We start from the raw sequence: 20,153 nt of genomic DNA, 5'->3' as shown, positions 1-20,153 counted from the left end.
ACCCCCACACACACATATTTGCTGGAAATCCACTGAGCAGTTACCTACTACAAAGATTTGGCTTGAATAGATTTGGTTTTGTATCCCTAGTGTCAGGGATGTTCCCTTCTACACGGTGTTTTGTTAAAATGTCTGGGGCAGGGGGATAGCCAGATGGAAACTTTTAAAATCACTTCCAACTTTTTTCACTCCTTGAGAAAATTTTGCAACTCTTCTTGTAATAATCGCCTAAGACTCATTGGAGATTCTTAACATTGTGGCATGTGCCTGCAATCCCAGCACTTGAGAAGAAGATGCTGGAAAGTACTGAAGTCATCACAAGTGGAACTGTATGAGTTCCTGCCTCAAACCCGTGTTCAAGACGGTGCAACAGACCCGGGAATGTGAGTGTTCCTTGGTATGGGAAGGTTTTGTTGAGGGCAGGGGTGGGGAAGAGAAGGAAGAGGAGTTGGAGGAAGAGGAGAAGGAGGAGGAGGAAGGAAGGAAGGAAGAAGAGGAGGAAGAGAAGGAGGAAGAGGAGGAGAAGGAGAAGGAGGAGGAAGAAGAGGAGGAAGAGGAGGAAGGATGAGGAAGAAGAGGAGGAGGAGGAGGAAGGATGAGGAAGAAGAGGAGGAGGAAAAAGAAGGAAGGAGAGGAAGAGGAGAAGGAAGAAGGAAAAAGAAGGAGGAAGGAAGAAGAGGAGGAAGAGGAGGAAGAGGAGGAGGAGGAAGAGGAGGAGGAAAAAGAAGGAAGGAGAGGAAGAGGAGGAGGAAGAAGGAAAAAGAAGGAGGAAGGAAGAAGAGGAGGAGGAGGAAGAAGAGGAAGAAGAGGAGGAGGAGGAGGAAGAGGAGGAAGAGGAATGGAACAGCCAGCACCATCTGGAAGAGTCCAGAGCAGAGAAGAAAAACTGGGCTGGACATAACATGGCCAGGGCTGGAGAAGTGAGAGAACAGTGGAAATAGCAAGAGAGCTGAGACCTGAGAGAATCCTAGAGAACTGAGTGTAAGCGTAGGTGGGTGTAAGGACAGCCAGAGACAGGACTCTAACTGTGTAACAGGTACTTGCGATGCTGAGGGAGCCTGGAGGCAGCACTAATGTACAACCACACGTAGCTGTCTGTCCGTCCACCGGAGGCAGGGAAATAACTCGTTTTTCACAAGTTCCTAGAGAACACTGGCTTTTACCTTACTGCCAGAGGGCACCTACTGAATTCATCTCTGCTCATATAAACTGCCTTTGGGAGTTTGGGGGACTGGAGTTTCCTTTGCACCCGATAAAAACAAACATAATTTACTTCTGGTTTTTATTATGCTATAATTGCTAAGGCAACAGAATTAAAGTTACCTAGTGTTCATTTATGATCCGCCATAAATAGGTGCCATCATTCTGTCCCCACAGTGTGACCGTGGCAACCAGTAAAACCAACTGTATTCTTCACAAAAGCCTACATTCATGGTAAACCTGGGTGTTAGCACACAGGGACCATGTGGTTACACTGTAGAACAGTTTGAAAATAAAGCTGTCCCCTGGGAAGCGGTCTCCTTGCTCCTTCAGGCTCCTCTGTGGTCCACCGAGATGCAGGGCTTGGGGAATATGCGTTGGTGGTGGGCCTGACTTAAGATTTGTGACAAGTACAAGGCGTTGGTAAGTCTCATCAACACCTCTCCCACACAAAGGAGTTACTGGCACGTGGTATTGCTAACATCACTGAGGAATATATAAGCTGGCTTCTAAGAACCGCTTGGTTACTGACTATGTATGTCAGGTACTGTGAAAAAATATGTACCCTGTAGTAAAAAGATCTTTTAAAGCAAAATTAATACAAAGTAGAAAGTGGTAACTGAAATGTGAGAAGCTCAACTGGCTTGTGAGTTAGCATACAGAACCTACAGATTCTGGAGCATTCTGGGGAGTGGGGTGTAGCCTTACTGAGCTGCCCAACAGCAGTGAGGGGGAACCTCAGACTCATTCTATTTTACAGTGACGTGAATGTGACTATGAAATTATACGAGCTTTAGTTCTGTGCTTTCTCCTTTAGCTTTTTTTTTTTTAATAAACAGTGGGACATGAAGAAATACTTGGCCTGTTTAGTGTGCTAGATGCCCATTAGGAAAGACTAGAAGTAAAAGCAGAGCAGATGTCTTTATAACGTACATGCAAAGGAGACAGGATGGCTCTGGAACGTTCTCTGGGTTCTCTGCCTCTGTTCCGGTGGTTACTGTGTACATCTGGCTTTAATGAGAGCTACAATAAAGCTGAGACGAGTCTCATACCTTTTTATAGGCACTGGCGGTGCAGGGGTCAGTCCCACAAATGACAATTTTATGACGTATGTCGTAAATAATGGCATAGGAGTTAAATGGGCCCGATTGCACAGGATCATCCAACAAGCTAATTAAAATGGTATTTTCTTTGGCTCCGTAAACTGTGGGCAGTGGACCTGTGGTGAACCTTAGTCTACAATTGGGAAGCATTGTGTGAAATTCTGGAAGAACTAGTAAAAAGTGAGGAAGGAGAAAGGCATATGGGGTTAAGCATGTGGCTCGATTGGTACAGTGGCTAGCTGCCATGTAGGAAGCCCTGTCTGTGTTCACTGTTCCACACCATGGAAAACCAGATGAGTCCAAACTGGGATGCATGAGCTGTCTCAAAACAATAGCAATCAAAAATTCAAAAGAGAACCTCCCCTCCCTCCTCACCACCTGAGGCAAGAGGGAGAACTGGCCCCTAGGTCATGAGAGCCGGCCCTGCCCGTTGGCATCTGCAGCACTGGGTGAGCTAGCTGGGCAGTGTTGGAGAGCTTGCCCTGGTGGTGTGGGTGTGGGAAAGTTGGCAGGCTGACCAACTCAGCTACCACCTAGCCCTAGATCCAGGGCTCGGATTTGGCCCATCTGTGAGCTGCTGGGGCACTTGAAGTGGGCCAGCTTTGGATCTGATCTGCTGATCCAAAGCTGCAGGATCCCCATAACACAGGGCAGCAACAGGCTATCGGAGAAGAGTCCTGGTGAGGACCCAGTAATTAATAGAAGGGGAAGCCAGACCAAAGACTCACTGCAATGAATGCACGTAAAGATGTGTGAACAAACGGGTATGCTGTGGGACGTATGGCTTCTCTGAGGGGGAAGGTCCCAAGGGCAGAGGGCAGATACAAAGGGAGAGGGAGATGAGTAGGATTGGGGTGCATGATGCGAAATCCACAAATAATCAATAAAAAGTTAAAGAAAAAAGTGATAGAGAGATAGATAGATAGATAGATACATACATACCTACATACATACATACACACACATACACACACACACACACACACAGATACACAGATAGATACATAGAAGCTGCCTTCCAGTTCCAGTGTTAGAGAAGGGACATATACATTTATCTTATGGAGTACAGGGCAGAAGCAGGCTCTTTGGTCCCTTCCCATGGCCCCAGTAGGCTCAACGCTGTCTCTGTTGTGTCCACCATTTCCATCCGAGCATTCCAAGTTGGGAGCCTAAAACTGACACCATGATGAGCCAGTGTCTGTGACTAAGAAAAAGATGGTGTTAGTGTGACTAAGCCATAGACAGTGTTACCTCCAAACTCCAAGAGCTCCAAAGAAGGCAGGGGACTGTGCAAACGTGTGTTAGAGGTAATTGCCAATGGAAGGGGGGGAGGATACTGGGGAAACAGACCTAGGCCCCACCACACACCATCCCTGGATCACTTCAAGACATTTACTTGGAGTTGAAGTCATGCTTAGTAATGAATGCTCCTTGTCTCCACCTGTTCAGCATTTGTTCATCAGAAAGGAAAGCTAGTGACAAGAGCTGGGAGTCTACCAGTGTCAACTTTCTATAACTTCTTAAAATGTTCAATGTCTGTGAGTGTTTTGTCCGTGTGTTATATGTGTATCACATGTATACAGGGCCCACAGAGGCCAGAAGAAGGCATCGGAGTCCCGGAGACCATTGTGAGCTGCCCAGTGTGGGTGCTGAGCACCGGTCTAGGTCCCTTTCAAGAGCAGTGAGTGCTCCCGACTGCTGAGCACTTGGGCCCCAGCTAGTGGACCTGTTTTGTTCTTGTATGTAAACAGATGTGGGGGAAAGCCCCTTAAGGAATCCGGTGTAATGAGCTGTTACAGTTGTGGAGTTAAAGTTTGCGCATTGTAATTCCACTGCGAGCAGCCTTTGGATTGCACATTCCACAAGGAAAGCAATGGCAGGTTCTCCATAATCTCTCCCGGCCCGCCCGGCCCTTCCTCTCTGATCAGGATGTGCTGATGGAGCTGCTGGAGCAGTGCGCAGATGGACTTTGGAAGGCAGAGCGCTACGAGCTGATTGCTGACATCTATAAACTCATCATCCCCATCTATGAAAAGCGGAGGGACTTTGAGGTACGTGCCTGTCTTCCTGTTTGACACGTCCCAGACATCATGCAGAAGCCAGAAGCTGCCTTTGCAGTGATGCCCAAGTCTCCATGTTACATCACTAGTGGTCGACAGTCACTGTCTATAAAGATTGGCAGACTTCACCTATGCTGCCACCCCCATGTCTTGAACTGATAGGGTCTCATGCCAACACGGAACTTTGGGAAAGTTTTCCCAGACAGAGTCAGCCATCTGGGAGCATCCTGCCTGACATCAGGATCTTCCCCACCACTGCGTGTCAGCCTGGAAATAGACTCCACAGTGGGTGCTCATTGCAGATAGAAAAGGCTGCAAGCCAGAGATGATCGCTGTGACTTACACAGTCAGGATGGGCTCCTGGGACTGAGGAAATAGGCCAGGCAGAAAAGCACTTGCCCCGAAAGCCCCAGCACCTGGGGTCAGTGCCCAGAACCCACATAAAATAGGTGGGTGTGGTGACACGCTTCCATTCCCAGTGCTGGAGAGACAGAGATGGTGAACTCCTAGGGCCCACTAGCCGCCCAGTGTAGCCTCCCAGATGAGTTCTGAGCCAGTGTGATAAAGTAAAGCCAGAGGAGCTGAGGCAAAAAAAGAAAAGAAAAAAAAAAAGCAATGGTTTCCCATGGCCTTACTTTATCACAGCGCATACCTGTGGCCTCATCCTTGGACCTGACCTAGAATGAATGTTAGCCCTTGATCACAAATTTGTGTGCACTCAACTCACATGGCCTTACTTTATCACAGTGCATACCTCCCACCCTTACACACATGCACACCTCCCCACGCTTCCCACCATTGCACACAATATGCACACTTCCCACCCTTACACACATAGGCATGCCTCCCAACCTTACACACTCATGTACAACTCCCACCCTTACACACACATGCACATGATATGTCCCACCCTTACACACATGCAGGAATGCCTCCCACACTTATACACACAGAGGGATGCCTCCTACCTTTACATACACACGCACCCTCCCTTATACACACACATGCACAACTCTACCCTTGCACACACATGCATACCTCCCACCCTTACACATGCATCCAGTGATTCTTTTTCTACTCCATGTTAAGGTATTTACAGCTATATCATCACATTTACTTACTATGTTAAATTGTGTTCTGTTATTGCAAATAAGACGAACTGTGTTCTGTTATGCTTTCTAGAGACTAGCCCACCTGTATGACACGCTGCACCGCGCATACAGCAAAGTGACAGAGGTCATGCACTCGGGCCGCAGGCTCCTGGGGACCTACTTCCGGGTGGCCTTCTTCGGACAGGTGAGCCTTCTCACCCTTCTGTAGGCTGTTCCCCATCTCTTCCTCCTGCTAAAGTGGTATCCCGGGAGTTTCCATCCCATAAATGCTAATGTGATAAACTTGTCAAATGTACTGTGGTTCTTATCTTCCTCCGTAGTAAACTCTCTACTTTTTTTTCCTTTCTTCCTGTCTTTCCTTTATTACTTAAGGCAGCGGTAAGTCTCTCCTCCCCAAGGAGTTCTTAGCATCATCTTTTGTTCTTCCCATGTGGTTCACAAGTTTCCTTTCCAAGCCTTGTATGTACGCTGTCTAGCCATTTCAAACTCCAAAAAGAAAATTAACATTTTATTCCATTCACAGAAGTCATCAGTTTCCTCACACATCAGTATTGCATGTTTTAAACCACAGCTCAGACCTCCTTTGTGCCTGTGTACCACTGTGTTTCACATGCTGTCTGCACAGGAGGTTACCATCGTAATCCTCGGGTAGCCCTGTGGGAGGGGGTCGTTCAAACTTCAGTTTTAGCCTCAGGTTCTAACATTATTAAACACAATAAATTATCATTCATTTACGTAGGGCATGTGGTTTTCTGTGAGCACTTTATAACCTTCGATTTCTTCTGTTATTGTCTTTTATAACTTTATAGCAATACCAGTTTACAGACAGTGAAACAGATGTGGAGGTAATTACAGTAAATGCTTCTAAAGCAAGTAACCTTAGTGAAGTGACTGCCTCTAAACTCCCAGTTTGATGTGGACTGTTTGTGTGTTTGATGTTCGCCTGTTTGTATTTTGTTTTTTTCCCACACATATATTGTGTTTTTTATACCATATTCTCTCCTGTTACTTCAGATGAGAAACTTTTTGAACATTAATTTCAAATATTAACCCCCAATCTGAACATTTTAATTTCCAACCTTTTTCACTTCCCATACGGTTCTAAAACCGCGGGCACACGTGACTGGTGCCACACCAGTAATGGCTGACTGTCCTGAGAGCAGGTTCTAATTCCGTGCTGTTGAACCTCAGTGGTCTTTTTCAAAACTAAAGAACAATCGAATTCACTCAAACTTTATGTCCTTTCTGCCAGATCTCCTCCAGACCTGATGTGTGTCCGTGGTGTATCACACACGGCTAGTCGTTTCTCCGTGGGCCCTGCCTCTTGGGAATGTGAAACAGGGTTAACTCCCATTAAACTGAGAGCACGATGTCTCAGACCCCCAGTCATTCATTTCACCCAACACTCGGTGACTTCATGCGTTTGCAGCCTCTCCTTTTATCTTTGCTCCTTGACTCCGAGTTAGAGCCCTTCCCCCAGTTTGGACGGCCTGTTTAAGTGGGTTGACTTTGTTCCTGTTTCTCACTGTCATGGTCAGCGGATGACTTACTCAGGGACTAACTGCGCTCATCCTCACAGGGATTCTTCGAAGATGAAGACGGGAAGGAATACATCTACAAAGAGCCCAAACTCACGCCTCTGTCAGAGATTTCTCAGAGACTCCTTAAACTTTACTCGGATAAATTCGGTTCTGAAAATGTCAAAATGATACAGGATTCTGGCAAGGTACGACCTGTGCGATAGCCTTCATAGCCGTCTTTTAATTATGTCACTGGCCATAGAGTATGCGCTCACAGATGTGAAGAGGTGGTAAGGAGAGTCGCCCTCAAGTGACACTGTGCTTGCTTCCCCCATACTTGCCTGTCTGTTCTTCACTGCATAATTTAGCTGGGACACGGGCAAATGCCTGTATTCCCAGGACTCTGTAGGCTGAGGCAGGAGGATCATACCTTACAAACCAGCCTTAAGCTAAGTAGTGAGACCTCGTCCCCAAAACACCCAGAAACAAAAGTGTCCTCTTTTACCTCGTAATTCGCTTACTACTGGCTCGGCTGTGTTCTGTCCCAGATGTCTCCAAGGCTGTCTTTGACCACACCTTCCCGTAGCCAGGCGTCTGACCTGACTGCACCCCTGTGGTACAAGCTCAGACAGACCAAGTAGGTCACCCTCTAGCCAGAGCGACTGAGGGTGAGACCTGCTCTCTTCAGAGTGGCTTGGCTCTCAGGAGGGCCCTTCTCACACCACACAGTTGTCCTGAGCACTCATGTATCTGCCCTGTCCAGATGACGACCAGGAAGCTGGGTGTCCCTCCGCTTCCCAACCCAAGCCAAAGGCACATTTTAAAGATGTTCTGGTTTTAACTTTCAACTTTTCCATAGCTCCCTACTTATCAGAGCACAAGACTGGGGAAAACGAGGGCTCTCGGGGACCCTGTCCCCAAAACACACTGCTAGACCCTGGGCGGCCAGCCGAGGACTCAGGAATAAAGAGCTATGGACTCCTCCCTTAGAAAGAAGGGAGCTTTTCATTGTTGGAGAGACGAAACACGCGGCTGGATTTTGTGTTTTTAAAGACAGGAAAGGTCTGGCTACATAGGTCAGGCTGGCCATGAACTCATCGTCTTCCTCTTAGTGTCCCCGGCTGCTGGAGTCCCCGGGTACCTGTCACATCTGGCAGCAGAACCCTTTGCCCTCTTTGACCCTCACAGAGACCAGGTACACACGTGGTGAACAGAGAGACATGCAAGGCAAAACATGCATACAATAAAAAGTAAAACAAAAAGTTCCAAATGGATCAAGTTGCTTTGTCCAGTTAGGCTTCTTCCGGAAGAGTCTTGTGAAAGCAGAGAGGCAGCTTCCACATTCAGCCCTTCACCCAGGCTCCCCGTTCTGCTCCCTGCCCATTTCCAGTGTGGCCCGATGGGACTGCCCTGTTGTAGAACCCTCTTGCCCTGTCAGTCACCAGTGCTCCCTTCCTGCAGCCTGTACATACCAGCAGCCGTGACACAAAGCGTAGAGAGGTACACCCAGAACCAGGCGGAAGCCCCATTCTCTCTGCCTTTGAGTTGATTTTGCTAAAGACAGTCTGCGTTAATGGAGTCAAATGCAACTGCGTGATGGTGAAGCCAGGGAGAGGCTCAGTGGGTGGAAGAGCCTGCACACAGACCTGAGAGTGCAATCTCTGGATCCCACGAGGTTCCTGCAGAGAACCAACTCCAAAGAGCTGTGCTGTGACCTCTACATGCGTGTGCCATGGCACACATGTACCTGCATACACATGCACACGCACAAACAATAACATAAATAGAAAGTACAATTGCGGTAAAGCTCTATGAATTTTTTAAACTTTGGCACTAGACACTCTCATGCCGACATTTTCTGTCTTGTTCTAAGCATGTGCAGAGCAGTGAAGGCGTCTGGCTGCCCTGAACACTCCACACACCATTGCTTCCATGGCCATTTTATTGCTCTGGGTTAAATGCAACTAAAACGTGCAGAATTGATTTGTCTCGCTAATGGAAATCAATTTTTGTCTCTCTGTGCAACATGCCTGTTTAATTTCCCATCATGTGTGAGGTACCAGAGGACCACCAACTCTCACAGCTCCATCTCAGAATTGTTCCTGTACTGGGTTAACCAGAAAGGAAAGCTACTATCTAATTGTAAATTAGGTTAATCTGCACGTGTGTTAAATGAATTCATCTGCAGCTGTCGGCATCTCATTTGATCTGACAACCAGTTAATAATAATTTAGGGCCTAACATTTGATCCTTATTTTTTAAGTAAACCTTTTTTTTTCCTAGCCAAGTACATAAAAGTACATAAAACGAACAAAAATTAAAATAGAGAAATCCAGGCGAAGACAGGGAAGGGTGGTAGACCCTGAGCAAGAGAACTCCCAGGGTTTCCTCACAGTTTTCCTCGGTGTCATGGAAAGAAATAGTGGGGATTCTAGGTTACTCAAGAGTGACGAGGCCAGGCTGGTGCTGTGACTCGCACTGTCCTTCCACCACTTAGGAAGTGGACACAGGATAGGGGTCATAGTCACACTGGGCTACATGAAACCCTGTTGAAAGCAAGATGGGTGGGGAGGGGCGATGGGAAGAAAGGAAGGAAGGGAGGAGAGGGGAAGCAAGGGACAAAAAGCCAGAGTTACTTAAATGTGAGGTGTCGTCATTGGTTACTCTGTCTTTCTAGACACGTCTGAGGGAATTAGATGGCCCGCGCAGAATTATTGTTGTCTAGTACCATGGTGCATTGTGTTTATAGAGAAAAATGTTCTTTCTCACTTTTACGGAAAAAGCAGGTGGTATGTTGTGGTGCGTAGTGTTTACTCTGACGTGTGCATACGTGCATGATACGTACATACTGGTATATGTGTGCTTATAAAAGTCTAAAAGCAAGGTATAAATTGACACATGGATGAAGTTGTTATAATGAAACCCATTACCATGTTTCCTAACACGGAGAAATCAGTTTAGAACTGTCTCCACACATTCGTGTGTGCATATGTGCACGTACGTGTATACGAATCTTCTCGAAACAAATACAGCAATTGATCCTGTATAGCAGCGTTGATCGTGGTGGTAGACATACCTGCTACATTTTTTCTCAAAATGTTTTCTAGTTAGAAGTTTAGACTGGGAAGATCCCCAGAGACAGCACCTGACTTGTTGCTTATTGGGTTAAAGGTCAACCCGAAGGATCTGGATTCCAAGTTTGCTTACATCCAGGTGACCCATGTGACCCCGTTCTTTGATGAAAAGGAGTTACAGGAGAGGAAAACAGAGTTTGAACGATGTCACAACATCCGGCGCTTCATGTTCGAGATGCCCTTCACCCAGACTGGGAAGAGGCAGGGTGGCGTGGAGGAGCAGTGTAAGCGACGGACCATCCTGACAGGTGAGCCTTCCTCTCCAAGCACACAGCTCTTCCAGAAGAAGGATGTGTGGTTACCAAAAATAAACCAAAGGCACTGGCTCAGTGGCTGAAAGCACTTTCTGTTCTTATACAAGGCCCAAGTTCAGTTCCCAGAGCACCTGCATGGGAACTTACAAACATCTGTAACTCCAGTCCCAGAAGTCTGAGGGTATCTGACACCCTCTTCTGCTTTTCTCCAGCACTGGGCACCAAGTCCACAGACATACAGGCAGACAAAAGACTCATAATGTAAAGATAAATAAATCCTAAAAAATTAAAGTAAGCAAACTCAGGATATGGGGCAGAGAAATGTCCCAGCAGTTAAGAGTGTTTACCACTCTTCCAGAGGTTCAGTTCCCAGCACCCACAGCAGGCTGCGGCAAGTGCCTGTAGTGCCCTCCCCCCTGGTTCTCATGTCCTGTTCTGGCTTTGTCAGGTACAGATGTGCCCACATACATACTCACCCATAAACACCCACATACATACAAATACACACATGTCCATGTGCACTCACCTGTACATACTCAAGGTAAAAATAAAATTAAAAATAAACTCAGGCAGCATCATACAGCATTTTTTTTACAATTTATGTGAGGGTTTTAAAACACATGAAGAAGCTTACATTTATGAAGTTTCCCACATTTAAGAAACTCTTCAATGCATTAGCCACACTGCCATCCCAAGGATGAGCTCGCCCTCTCCTAGCACACATTCGGTTTCCCTAATGAGCACCTGAGTGCCAGATCCTTACCAACTAAGAAAACTGTTTCCAGACGATACGTTCTTGTGATTACCAGTTTCAGTGCTATCTGTACAGCAATAACAACCTCACCTTTGGGTTTTTAAATCAGCATTTCTCAGAGTTTATCCCGGAGCCGCCCCTGGGAATTTAAACTAAAGATTTTTCAGGCTCTACCCACCCCACCCCCTAAATCTGATGAATCAGAAATAAGGGATGGTACCCAAGCTCCTGTGTCTGCGAGCACTCCAGGGGACTCTAGGTGCATGCTCAGACCTGGGAACTTCTGCTGGGGCTGGGGGAAGGGAGCTCACCGCTGAGCTGGGCATTTACTTTTATCACGAATCTTGATTCATAACAGGCTGTTCTCTCTGGGCACATGCTCTTCCGGTTATGGTTCATTCACATTTGTTACTGAGCCATTTTAGATTAGATAAAGAACGTGAGCTGAGCTCTCTATCACCACAGAGGACAAAGAGTAGCTGGCTTCAAAAGAGATACAACAGACACAGCCATGTTGGTTCTGAGAATAGCCACTCACCACACCTTAAGGGCTGAGGAAGTTAAGTGCCTGACCTGGGACTCCTACAGACCTGAGTCACTGTCTCACTGTGTGAACTTGGAGAGATTGCCAAACCTCCCTGTGCCTTCCTCTCATTGTGTTAAAATATCCTGTTAAGTACAGACAGGAGGGGAAAGAGTATGCTTTGGGTGGCCAGATCTCACCCACCATTGAACTTTTAACTTTAGGGGTTGACAGTGAGCACAAGGGAAGCACACCAGAGATAGTGTAGCCACAGACAGCCAGAGACAGTATAGCCAGAAACAGTGTAGTCAGAGACAGTGTAACCAGAAACACTGTAGCCAAAGACAGTGTAACCACACACAGTATAGCCACAGACACTGTAGCCACAGACAGTATAACCACACACAGTGTAGCCACAGACAGCCAGAGACAGTATAGTCAGATACGGTATAACCAGAAACAGTGTAGCCACAGTGTAACCAGAGAATGTAGTCAGAGACAGTGTAACCAGAGACACAGTAGCCAGAGACAGTGTAACCACACACAGTGTAGCCACAGACAGCCAGAGACATTGGTATAACCAGAGACAGTATAGCCAGAGACAATAGTATAATCAGAGACAGTGGTGTAGCCATAGACAATGGTGTAATCAGAGACAATGGTGTAACCAGAGACAAGTACAAGGTTTGTGCTGAAATACCTAAAAGTGTGGGAAGGATAGTTAACCAAGACAGAGTATAGAGTTAGACAAAACTTTTTTATATGTCACTGGTAGCATATACACCCCATAGCAACCTTTAAAGAAACACATACCACATTGGAGACTTTGAACTAGAGTTTCTTTCCTGTTACCAAGCCTCTGGGTCCTTCCTCTGTATTGCTGTAAACCTGACCTTTGGCCCAGCAAATTGTAGGGGAGCCCTGGCCTTCCCTGCCCTCTGCACCCAGGAGGCTTACCCTTCTGCACAGGTCCAGTTATCTGAAAACACTTCGTGGTTGCCCCCTCCCTGCCCTCCCAGGGTAGATGTTTCTGGACCTGCCTCTCCTTCCTTCCTTCCTTCCCAGTTAGTGTTCCCACATCTTTCAGTTCTCAGTCCTACTCCACTCAACTCGGAGACATGTTTGCTGCCTACCTTCTGTTCATCTTTGTCTGCCATACACTGGAAACAGACTCTGTCTTCCTGAAGGGCCACACAGCGCACCAGTGCACAGCACCTGTGTATAATTACTACGCAGTGGCTTGTCTGTCTGCCTTCCAGGGCCACTTTGCTCTCCCACATAGTCTTTGAGGCAGTGACACACATCACAGTGAGGTGTGCTCCCCCAAAATGAGGTCTATGCCCTTGTGCCCCTCACATCTCAGCAAGAGAAGGTGGCAGAGGTCACATGGGGCGTCAGAACATGCCACACATGCTGATGGATGCTGAGGAGTTTGGGAACGTCGAGTTTGATGGGGTGGATCTCATTGAGAACGTGGCATTTGAGTCAAGACTTGAGGGAGATGAGGGTGGCCAGAATGTCTGTATCTCTGGGGATAAAAGGCTGGAGCCAGGGTGTGTGAGGGAGAGGAGACAGGGTGAGGCCAGCAAGAATAGCAGGGCACTGGGCGTTTTCTCTGAAGAGTATCCTGCTTGTGACCTCTTGAAGTCTAGCTCCCATCTAAGAAGCAATAGTCAGGCCTAACCCTGAGTGGGATCAGATCAATCATGGACACCTTGCACACCAACCCTGGAGTTGGCTTTCTCTGTGAAGTAATAGCACTACCTCACCAGTCAGATGCAAGGACAGCTGAGGTCAGAATACCACTTCCCTGGCCGAGTGTGCAACGTTCAGTTCTTTTTGTAAAGAGAGAGAGAGAGAGAGAGAGAGAGAGAGAGAGAGAGATGCCTTTGTGCAAGGAGGATCTGTCAGTCCCTCTGTTGCCACATAAAAGCCATTGCATCCACAAGGATACAAAAGAAATTCCAGAAAAGATCTCCAGACTAACTAAAAACGTTTCTGAAACTGGAATGTGGCCACTGAGGACATCTTCCCAGCTTTGCCCAGTCACTGATGGCCCTGAGGATGGGCAGCTGGCCCCGTTTCCCTATGATAAGTCTGGCCTGAATAAACTTTCCCTAGCCATTTACTAAACATTTTTTTTTGTTCTTTTTTTTTTTTTTGGAGCTGGGGACCGAACCCAGGGCCTTACGCTTCCTAGGCAAGCGCTCTACCACTGAGCTAAATCCCCAATCCTACTAAACATTTCAAATGTAATGTCTCTCATTCTTTGCTTGTTAAAAATAAAATAAAATAAGGGGACTAGCTATAGTGGTGCACGCCTTTAATCCCTGCACTCTAGAAGCAGATCTCTGTGAGTCCACAGCCAGCCTGGACTGTGTAGTGAGTTCTAGGACAGCCAGGGCTCTGAAGTAAGAACCTGTCCCACAGAAACAAAAATATAAAGTAAGGTCCTGGAAGACGGTTCAGTGAGAAGAAGCCTTTGTGTAGGCTCGATGACCTCAGTTTGACCCCTGGAACCCACAGGGTGGCAGGAGAGAACTGACTCCCAAGAGTTGTCCCTCGCCCTCACCTGCACAAAGGAACACACATGCCGTGGTGTGTGCGCCTGCACATGCACACAGTGAAAAATAAACCTTTCAGCTTCCATGTGTGTGTCTAGTGGCAGACACAAGTATTGCATATGCTCCTGCAACAAAATAGAAACGCCAACCCTCGGATTGGAGCCCAGCATCAACACAGTGTATTAGTTTACTTGTTTATTCGTTTATTTGACGTGTATGAGTACTTTGCCTGTATCTATATATGTGTGTCATGTGCACGCCTGGTACCTAAAGAGGTCAGAAGAGTGTGTGGGATCTCCTGGAACCTGAATTACAGATGGGTGTGAGCCGCCATGGAGGCCCTCTTCTCTGAGCTGTCTCTCCAGCCTCCTACTATATGTTGTTGTTTATTATTATTATTATTATTATTATTATTATTATTATTATTATTGATCATTGTTAAGCTGCTCAGTGTTGATATGGCCAGGTAGCTTGTTAAAAATAAAAACAGGAGTTCTCTGCACCCAAATCCCGTGGGAGGGAGAGCTAAACCTTCACAGAGGCAGACACGCCTGGGAAACCAGAAGAGACTGCACTCTGCACACACATCTCGGACGCCAGAGGAAAACACCAAACGCCATCTGGAACCCTAGTGCACGGAAGCTCCCGGAAAGGGCGGCGCAGATCTTCCTGGTTGCTGCCGCCACAGAGAGCTCGTGGGCAGCACCCCGCGAGCAAACTTGAGCCTCGGGACCACAGGTAAGACCAACTTTTCTGCTGCAAGTGACCTGCCTGGTGAACTCAAGACACAGGCCCACAGGAACAGCTGAAGACCTGTAGAGAGGAAAAACTACATGCCCGAAAGCAGAACACTCTGTCCCCATAACTGGCTGAAAGAAAACAGGAAAACAGGTCTACAGCACTCCTGACACACAGGCTTATCGGACAGTCTAGCCACTGTCAGAAAAAGCAGAACAAAGTAACACTAGAGATAATCTGATGGCGAGAGGCAAGCGCAGGAACCCAAGCAACAGAAACCAAGAGTACATGGCATCATCGGAGCCCAATTCTCCCACCAAAATAAACATGGAATATCCAGACACACCAGAAAAGCAAGATCTAGTTTCAAAATCATATTTGATCATGATGCTGGAGGACTTCAAGAAAGACGTGAAGAACTCCCTTAGAGAAACACAGGAAAACATTAATAAACAAGTAGAAGCCTACAGAGAGGAATCGCAAAAATCCCTGAAAGAATTCCAGGAAAACACAATCAAACAGTTGAAGGAATTAAAAATGGAAATAGAAGCAATCAAGAAAGAACACATGGAAACAACCCTGGATATAGAAAACCAAAAGAAGAGACAAGGAGCTGTAGATACAAGCTTCACCAACAGAATACAAGAGATGGAAGAGAGACTCTCAGGAGCAGAAGATTCCATACAAATCATTGACTCAACTGTCAAAGATAATGTAAAGCAGAAAAAGCTACTGGTCCAAAACATACAGGAAATCCAGGACTCAATGAGAAGATCAAACCTAAGGATAATAGGTATAGAAGAGAGTGAAGACTCCCAGCTCAAAGGACCAGTAAATATCTTCAACAAAATCATAGAAGAAAACTTCCCTAACCTAAAAAAAGAGATACCCATAGGCATACAAGAAGCCTACAGAACTCCAAATAGATTGGACCAGAAAAGAAACACCTCCCGTCACATAATAGTCAAAACACCAAACGCACAAAATAAAGAAAGAATATTAAAAGCAGTAAGGGAAAAAGGTCAAGTAACATATAAAGGCAGACCTATCAGAATCACACCAGACTTTTCGCCAGAAAATATGAAGGCCAGAAGATCCTGGACAGATGTCATACAGACCCTAAGAGAACACAAATGCCAGCCCAGGTTACTGTATCCTGCAAAACTCTCAATTAACATAGATGGAGAAACCAAGATATTCCATGACAAAACCAAATTTACACAATATCTTTCTACAAATCCAGCACTACAAAGGATAATAAATGGTAAAGCCCAACATAAGGAGGCAAGCTATACCCTAGAAGAAGCAAGAAACTAATCGTCTTGGCAACAAAACAAAGAGAAGAAAAGCACACAAACATAACCTCACATCCAAATATGAATATAACAGGAAGCAATAATCACTATTCCTTAATATCTCTCAACATCAATGGCCTCAACTCCCCAATAAAAAGACATAGATTCACAAACTGGATACGCAACAAGGACCCTGCATTCTGCTGCCTACAGGAAACACACCTCAGAGACAAAGACAGACACTACCTCAGAGTGAAAGGCTGGAAAACAACTTTCCAAGCAAATGGTCAGAAGAAGCAAGCTGGAGTAGCCATTCTAATATCAAATAAAATCAATTTTCAATTAAAAGTCATCAAAAAAGATAAGGAAGGACACTTCATATTCATCAAAGGAAAAATCCACCAAGATGAACTCTCAATCCTAAATATCTATGCCCCAAATACAAGGGCACCTACATACGTAAAAGAAACCTTAATAAAGCTCAAAACACACATTGCACCTCACACAATAATAGTGGGAGATTTCAACACCCCACTCTCATCAATGGACAGATCATGGAAACAGAAATTAAACAGAGACGTAGACAGACTAAGAGAAGTCATAAGCCAAATGGACTTAACGGATATTTATAGAACATTCTATCCTAAAGCAAAAGGATATACCTTCTTCTCAGCTCCTCATGGTACTTTCTCCAAAATTGACCATATAGTTGGTCAAAAAACGGGCCTCAACAGGTACAGAAAGATAGAAATAATCCCATGCATGCTATCAGACCACCACGGCCTAAAACTGGTCTTCAATAACAATAAGGGAAGAATGCCCACATATACGTGGAAATTGAACAATGCTCTACTCAATGATAACCTAGTCAAGGAAGAAATAAAGAAAGAAATTAAAAACTTTTTAGAATTTAATGAAAATGAAGGTACAACATACCCAAACTTATGGGACACAATGAAAGCTGTGCTAAGAGGAAAACTCATAGCGCTGAGTGCCTGCAGAAAGAAACAGGAAAGAGCATATGTCAGCAGCTTGACAGCACACCTAAAAGCTCTAGAGCAAAAAGAAGCAAATACACCCAGGAGGAGTAGAAGGCAGGAAATAATCAAACTCAGAGCTGAAATCAACCAAGTAGAAACAAAAAGGACCATAGAAAGAATCAACAGAACCAAAAGTTGGTTCTTTGAGAAAATCAACAAGATAGATAAACCCTTAGCCAGACTAACGAGAGGACACAGAGAGTGTGTCCAAATTAACAAAATCAGAAATGAAAAGGGAGACATAACTACAGATTCAGAGGAAATTCAAAAAATCATCAGATCTTACTATAAAAGCCTATATTCAACAAAACTTGAAAATCTACAGGAAATGGACAATTTCCTAGACAGATACCAGGTACCGAAGTTAAATCAGGAACAAATAAACCAGTTAAACAACCCCATAACTCCTAAGGAAATAGAAGCAGTCATTAAAGGTCTCCCAACCAAAAAGAGCCCAGGTCCAGACGGGTTTAGTGCAGAATTCTATCAAACCTTCATAGAAGACCTCATACCAATATTATCCAAACTATTCCACAAAATTGAAACAGATGGATCACTCCCGAATTCCTTCTATGAAGCCACAATTACTCTTATACCTAAACCACACAAAGACCCAACAAAGAAAGAGAACTTCAGACCAATTTCCCTTATGAATATCGACGCAAAAATACTCAATAAAATTCTGGCAAACGGAATCCAAGAGCACATCAAAACAATCATCCACCGTGATCAAGTAGGCTTCATCCCAGGCATGCAGGGATGGTTTAATATACGGAAAACATCAACGTGATCCATTATATAAACAAACTGAAAGAACAAAACCACATGATCATTTCATTAGATGCTGAGAAAGCATTTGACAAAATTCAACACCCCTTCATGATAAAAGTCCTGGAAAGAATAGGAATTCAAGGCCCATACCTAAACATAGTAAAAGCCATATACAGCAAACCAGTTGCTAACATTAAACTAAATGGAGAGAAACTTGAAGCAATCCCACTAAAATCAGGGACTAGACAAGGCTGCCCACTCTCTCCCTACTTATTCAATATAGTTCTTGAAGTTCTAGCCAGAGCAATCAGACAACAAAAGGAGGTCAAGGGGATACAGATCGGAAAAGAAGTCAAAATATCACTATTTGCAGATGATATGATAGTTTATTTAAGTGATCCCAAAAGTTCCACTAGAGAACTACTAAAGCTGATAACTTCAGCAAAGTGGCTGGGTATAAAATTAACTCAAATAAATCAGTAGCCTTCCTCTACACAAAAGAGAAACAAGCCGAGAAAGAAATTAGGGAAACGACACCCTTCATAATAGACCCAAATAATATAAAGTACCTCGGTGTGACTTTAACCAAGCAAGTAAAAGATCTGTACAATAAGAACTTCAAGACACTGAAGAAAGAAATTGAAGAAGACCTCAGAAGATGGAAAGATCTCCCATGCTCATGGATTGGCAGGATTAATATAGTAAAAATGGCCATTTTACCAAAAGCGATCTACAGATTCAATGCAATCCCCATCCAAATACCAATCCAATTCTTCAAAGAGTTAGACAGAACAATTTGCAAATTCATCTGGAATAACAAAAAACCCAGGATAGCTAAAACTATCCTCAACAATAAAAGGACTTCAGGGGGAATCACTATCCCTGAACTCAAGCAGTATTACAGAGCAATAGTGATAAAAAAAACTGCATGGTATTGGTACAGAGACAGACAGATAGACCAATGGAATAGAATTGAAGACCCAGAAATGAACCCACACACCTATGGTCACTTGATTTTTGACAAAGGTGCCAAAACCATCCAATGGAAAAAAGATAGCATTTTCAGCAAATGGTGCTGGTTCAACTGGAGGTCAACATGTAGAAGAATGCAGATTGATCCATGCTTATCACCCTGTACAAAGCTTAAGTCCAAGTGGATCAAGGACCTCCACATCAAACCAGACACACTCAAACTAATAGAAGAAAAACTAGGGAAGCATCTGGAACACATGGGCACTGGAAAAAAATTTCCTGAACAAAACACCAATGGCTTATGCTCTAAGATCAAGAATCGACACATGGGATCTCATAAAACTGCAAAGCTTCTGTAAGGCAAAGGACACTGTGGTTAGGACAAATCGGCAACCAACAGATTGGGAAAAGATCTTTACCAATCCTACAACAGATAGAGGCCTTATATCCAAAATATACAAAGAACTCAAGAAGTTAGACCGCAGGGAGACAAATAACCCTATTAAAAAATGGGGTTCAGAGCTAAACAAACAATTCACAGCTGAGGAATGCCAAATGGCTGAGAAACACCTAAAGAAATGTTCAACATCTTTAGTCATAAGGGAAATGCAAATCAAAACAACCCTGAGATTTCACCTCACACCAGTGAGAATGGCTAAGATCAAAAACTCAGGTGACAGCAGATGCTGGCGAGGATGCGGAGAAAGAGGAACACTCCTTCATTGTTGGTGGGATTGCAGACTGGTACAACCATGCTGGAAATCAGTCTGGAGGTTCCTCAGAAAATTGGACATTGAACTGCCTGAGGATCCAGCTATACCTCTCTTGGGCATATACCCAAAAGATGCCCCAACATATAAAAAAGACACGTGCTCCACTATGTTCATCGCAGCCTTATTTATAATAGCCAGAAGCTGGAAAGAACCCAGATGCCCTTCAACAGAGGAATGGATACAGAAAATGTGGTACATCTACACAATGGAATATTACTCAGCTATCAAAAAGAACGGCTTTATGAAATTCGTAGGCAAATGATTGGAACTGGAAAATATCATCCTGAGTGAGCTAACCCAATCACAGAAAGACATACATGGTATGCACTCACTGATAAGT

The 20,153-nt window shown here is 45.0% G+C and overlaps 1 protein-coding gene across 45 annotated transcripts in view; it reads left to right on the top strand.

Moving 5' to 3' along the window:
• The window catches only part of Dock9 (dedicator of cytokinesis 9), a 271,459-nt gene that overhangs the window by 232,443 nt on the left and 18,863 nt on the right, over positions 1-20,153 (top strand). For 28 of the 45 annotated variants that reach the window (XM_063274005.1, XM_063274027.1, XM_063274015.1 and 25 more), the window contains 5 exons: positions 4,232-4,354; positions 5,546-5,659; positions 6,285-6,320; positions 7,055-7,201; positions 10,167-10,377. In XM_063274005.1, coding sequence (XP_063130075.1) covers positions 4,232-4,354; positions 5,546-5,659; positions 6,285-6,320; positions 7,055-7,201; positions 10,167-10,377 — 631 coding nt within the window. The remainder of the gene's footprint in view (positions 1-4,231; positions 4,355-5,545; positions 5,660-6,284; positions 6,321-7,054; positions 7,202-10,166; positions 10,378-20,153) is intronic. The other 17 variants (NM_001105759.2, XM_006252503.5, XM_006252488.5 and 14 more) reach the window with 1 other exon arrangement.

Source organism: Rattus norvegicus, chromosome 15 (assembly GCF_036323735.1).
Source record: "Rattus norvegicus strain BN/NHsdMcwi chromosome 15, GRCr8, whole genome shotgun sequence".
In the NCBI taxonomy this organism is placed as follows: Eukaryota; Metazoa; Chordata; class Mammalia; order Rodentia; family Muridae; genus Rattus; species Rattus norvegicus.
The sequence above is the reverse complement of the archived record's forward strand: the minus strand, read 5'-3'. Positions and strand labels throughout refer to the sequence as shown.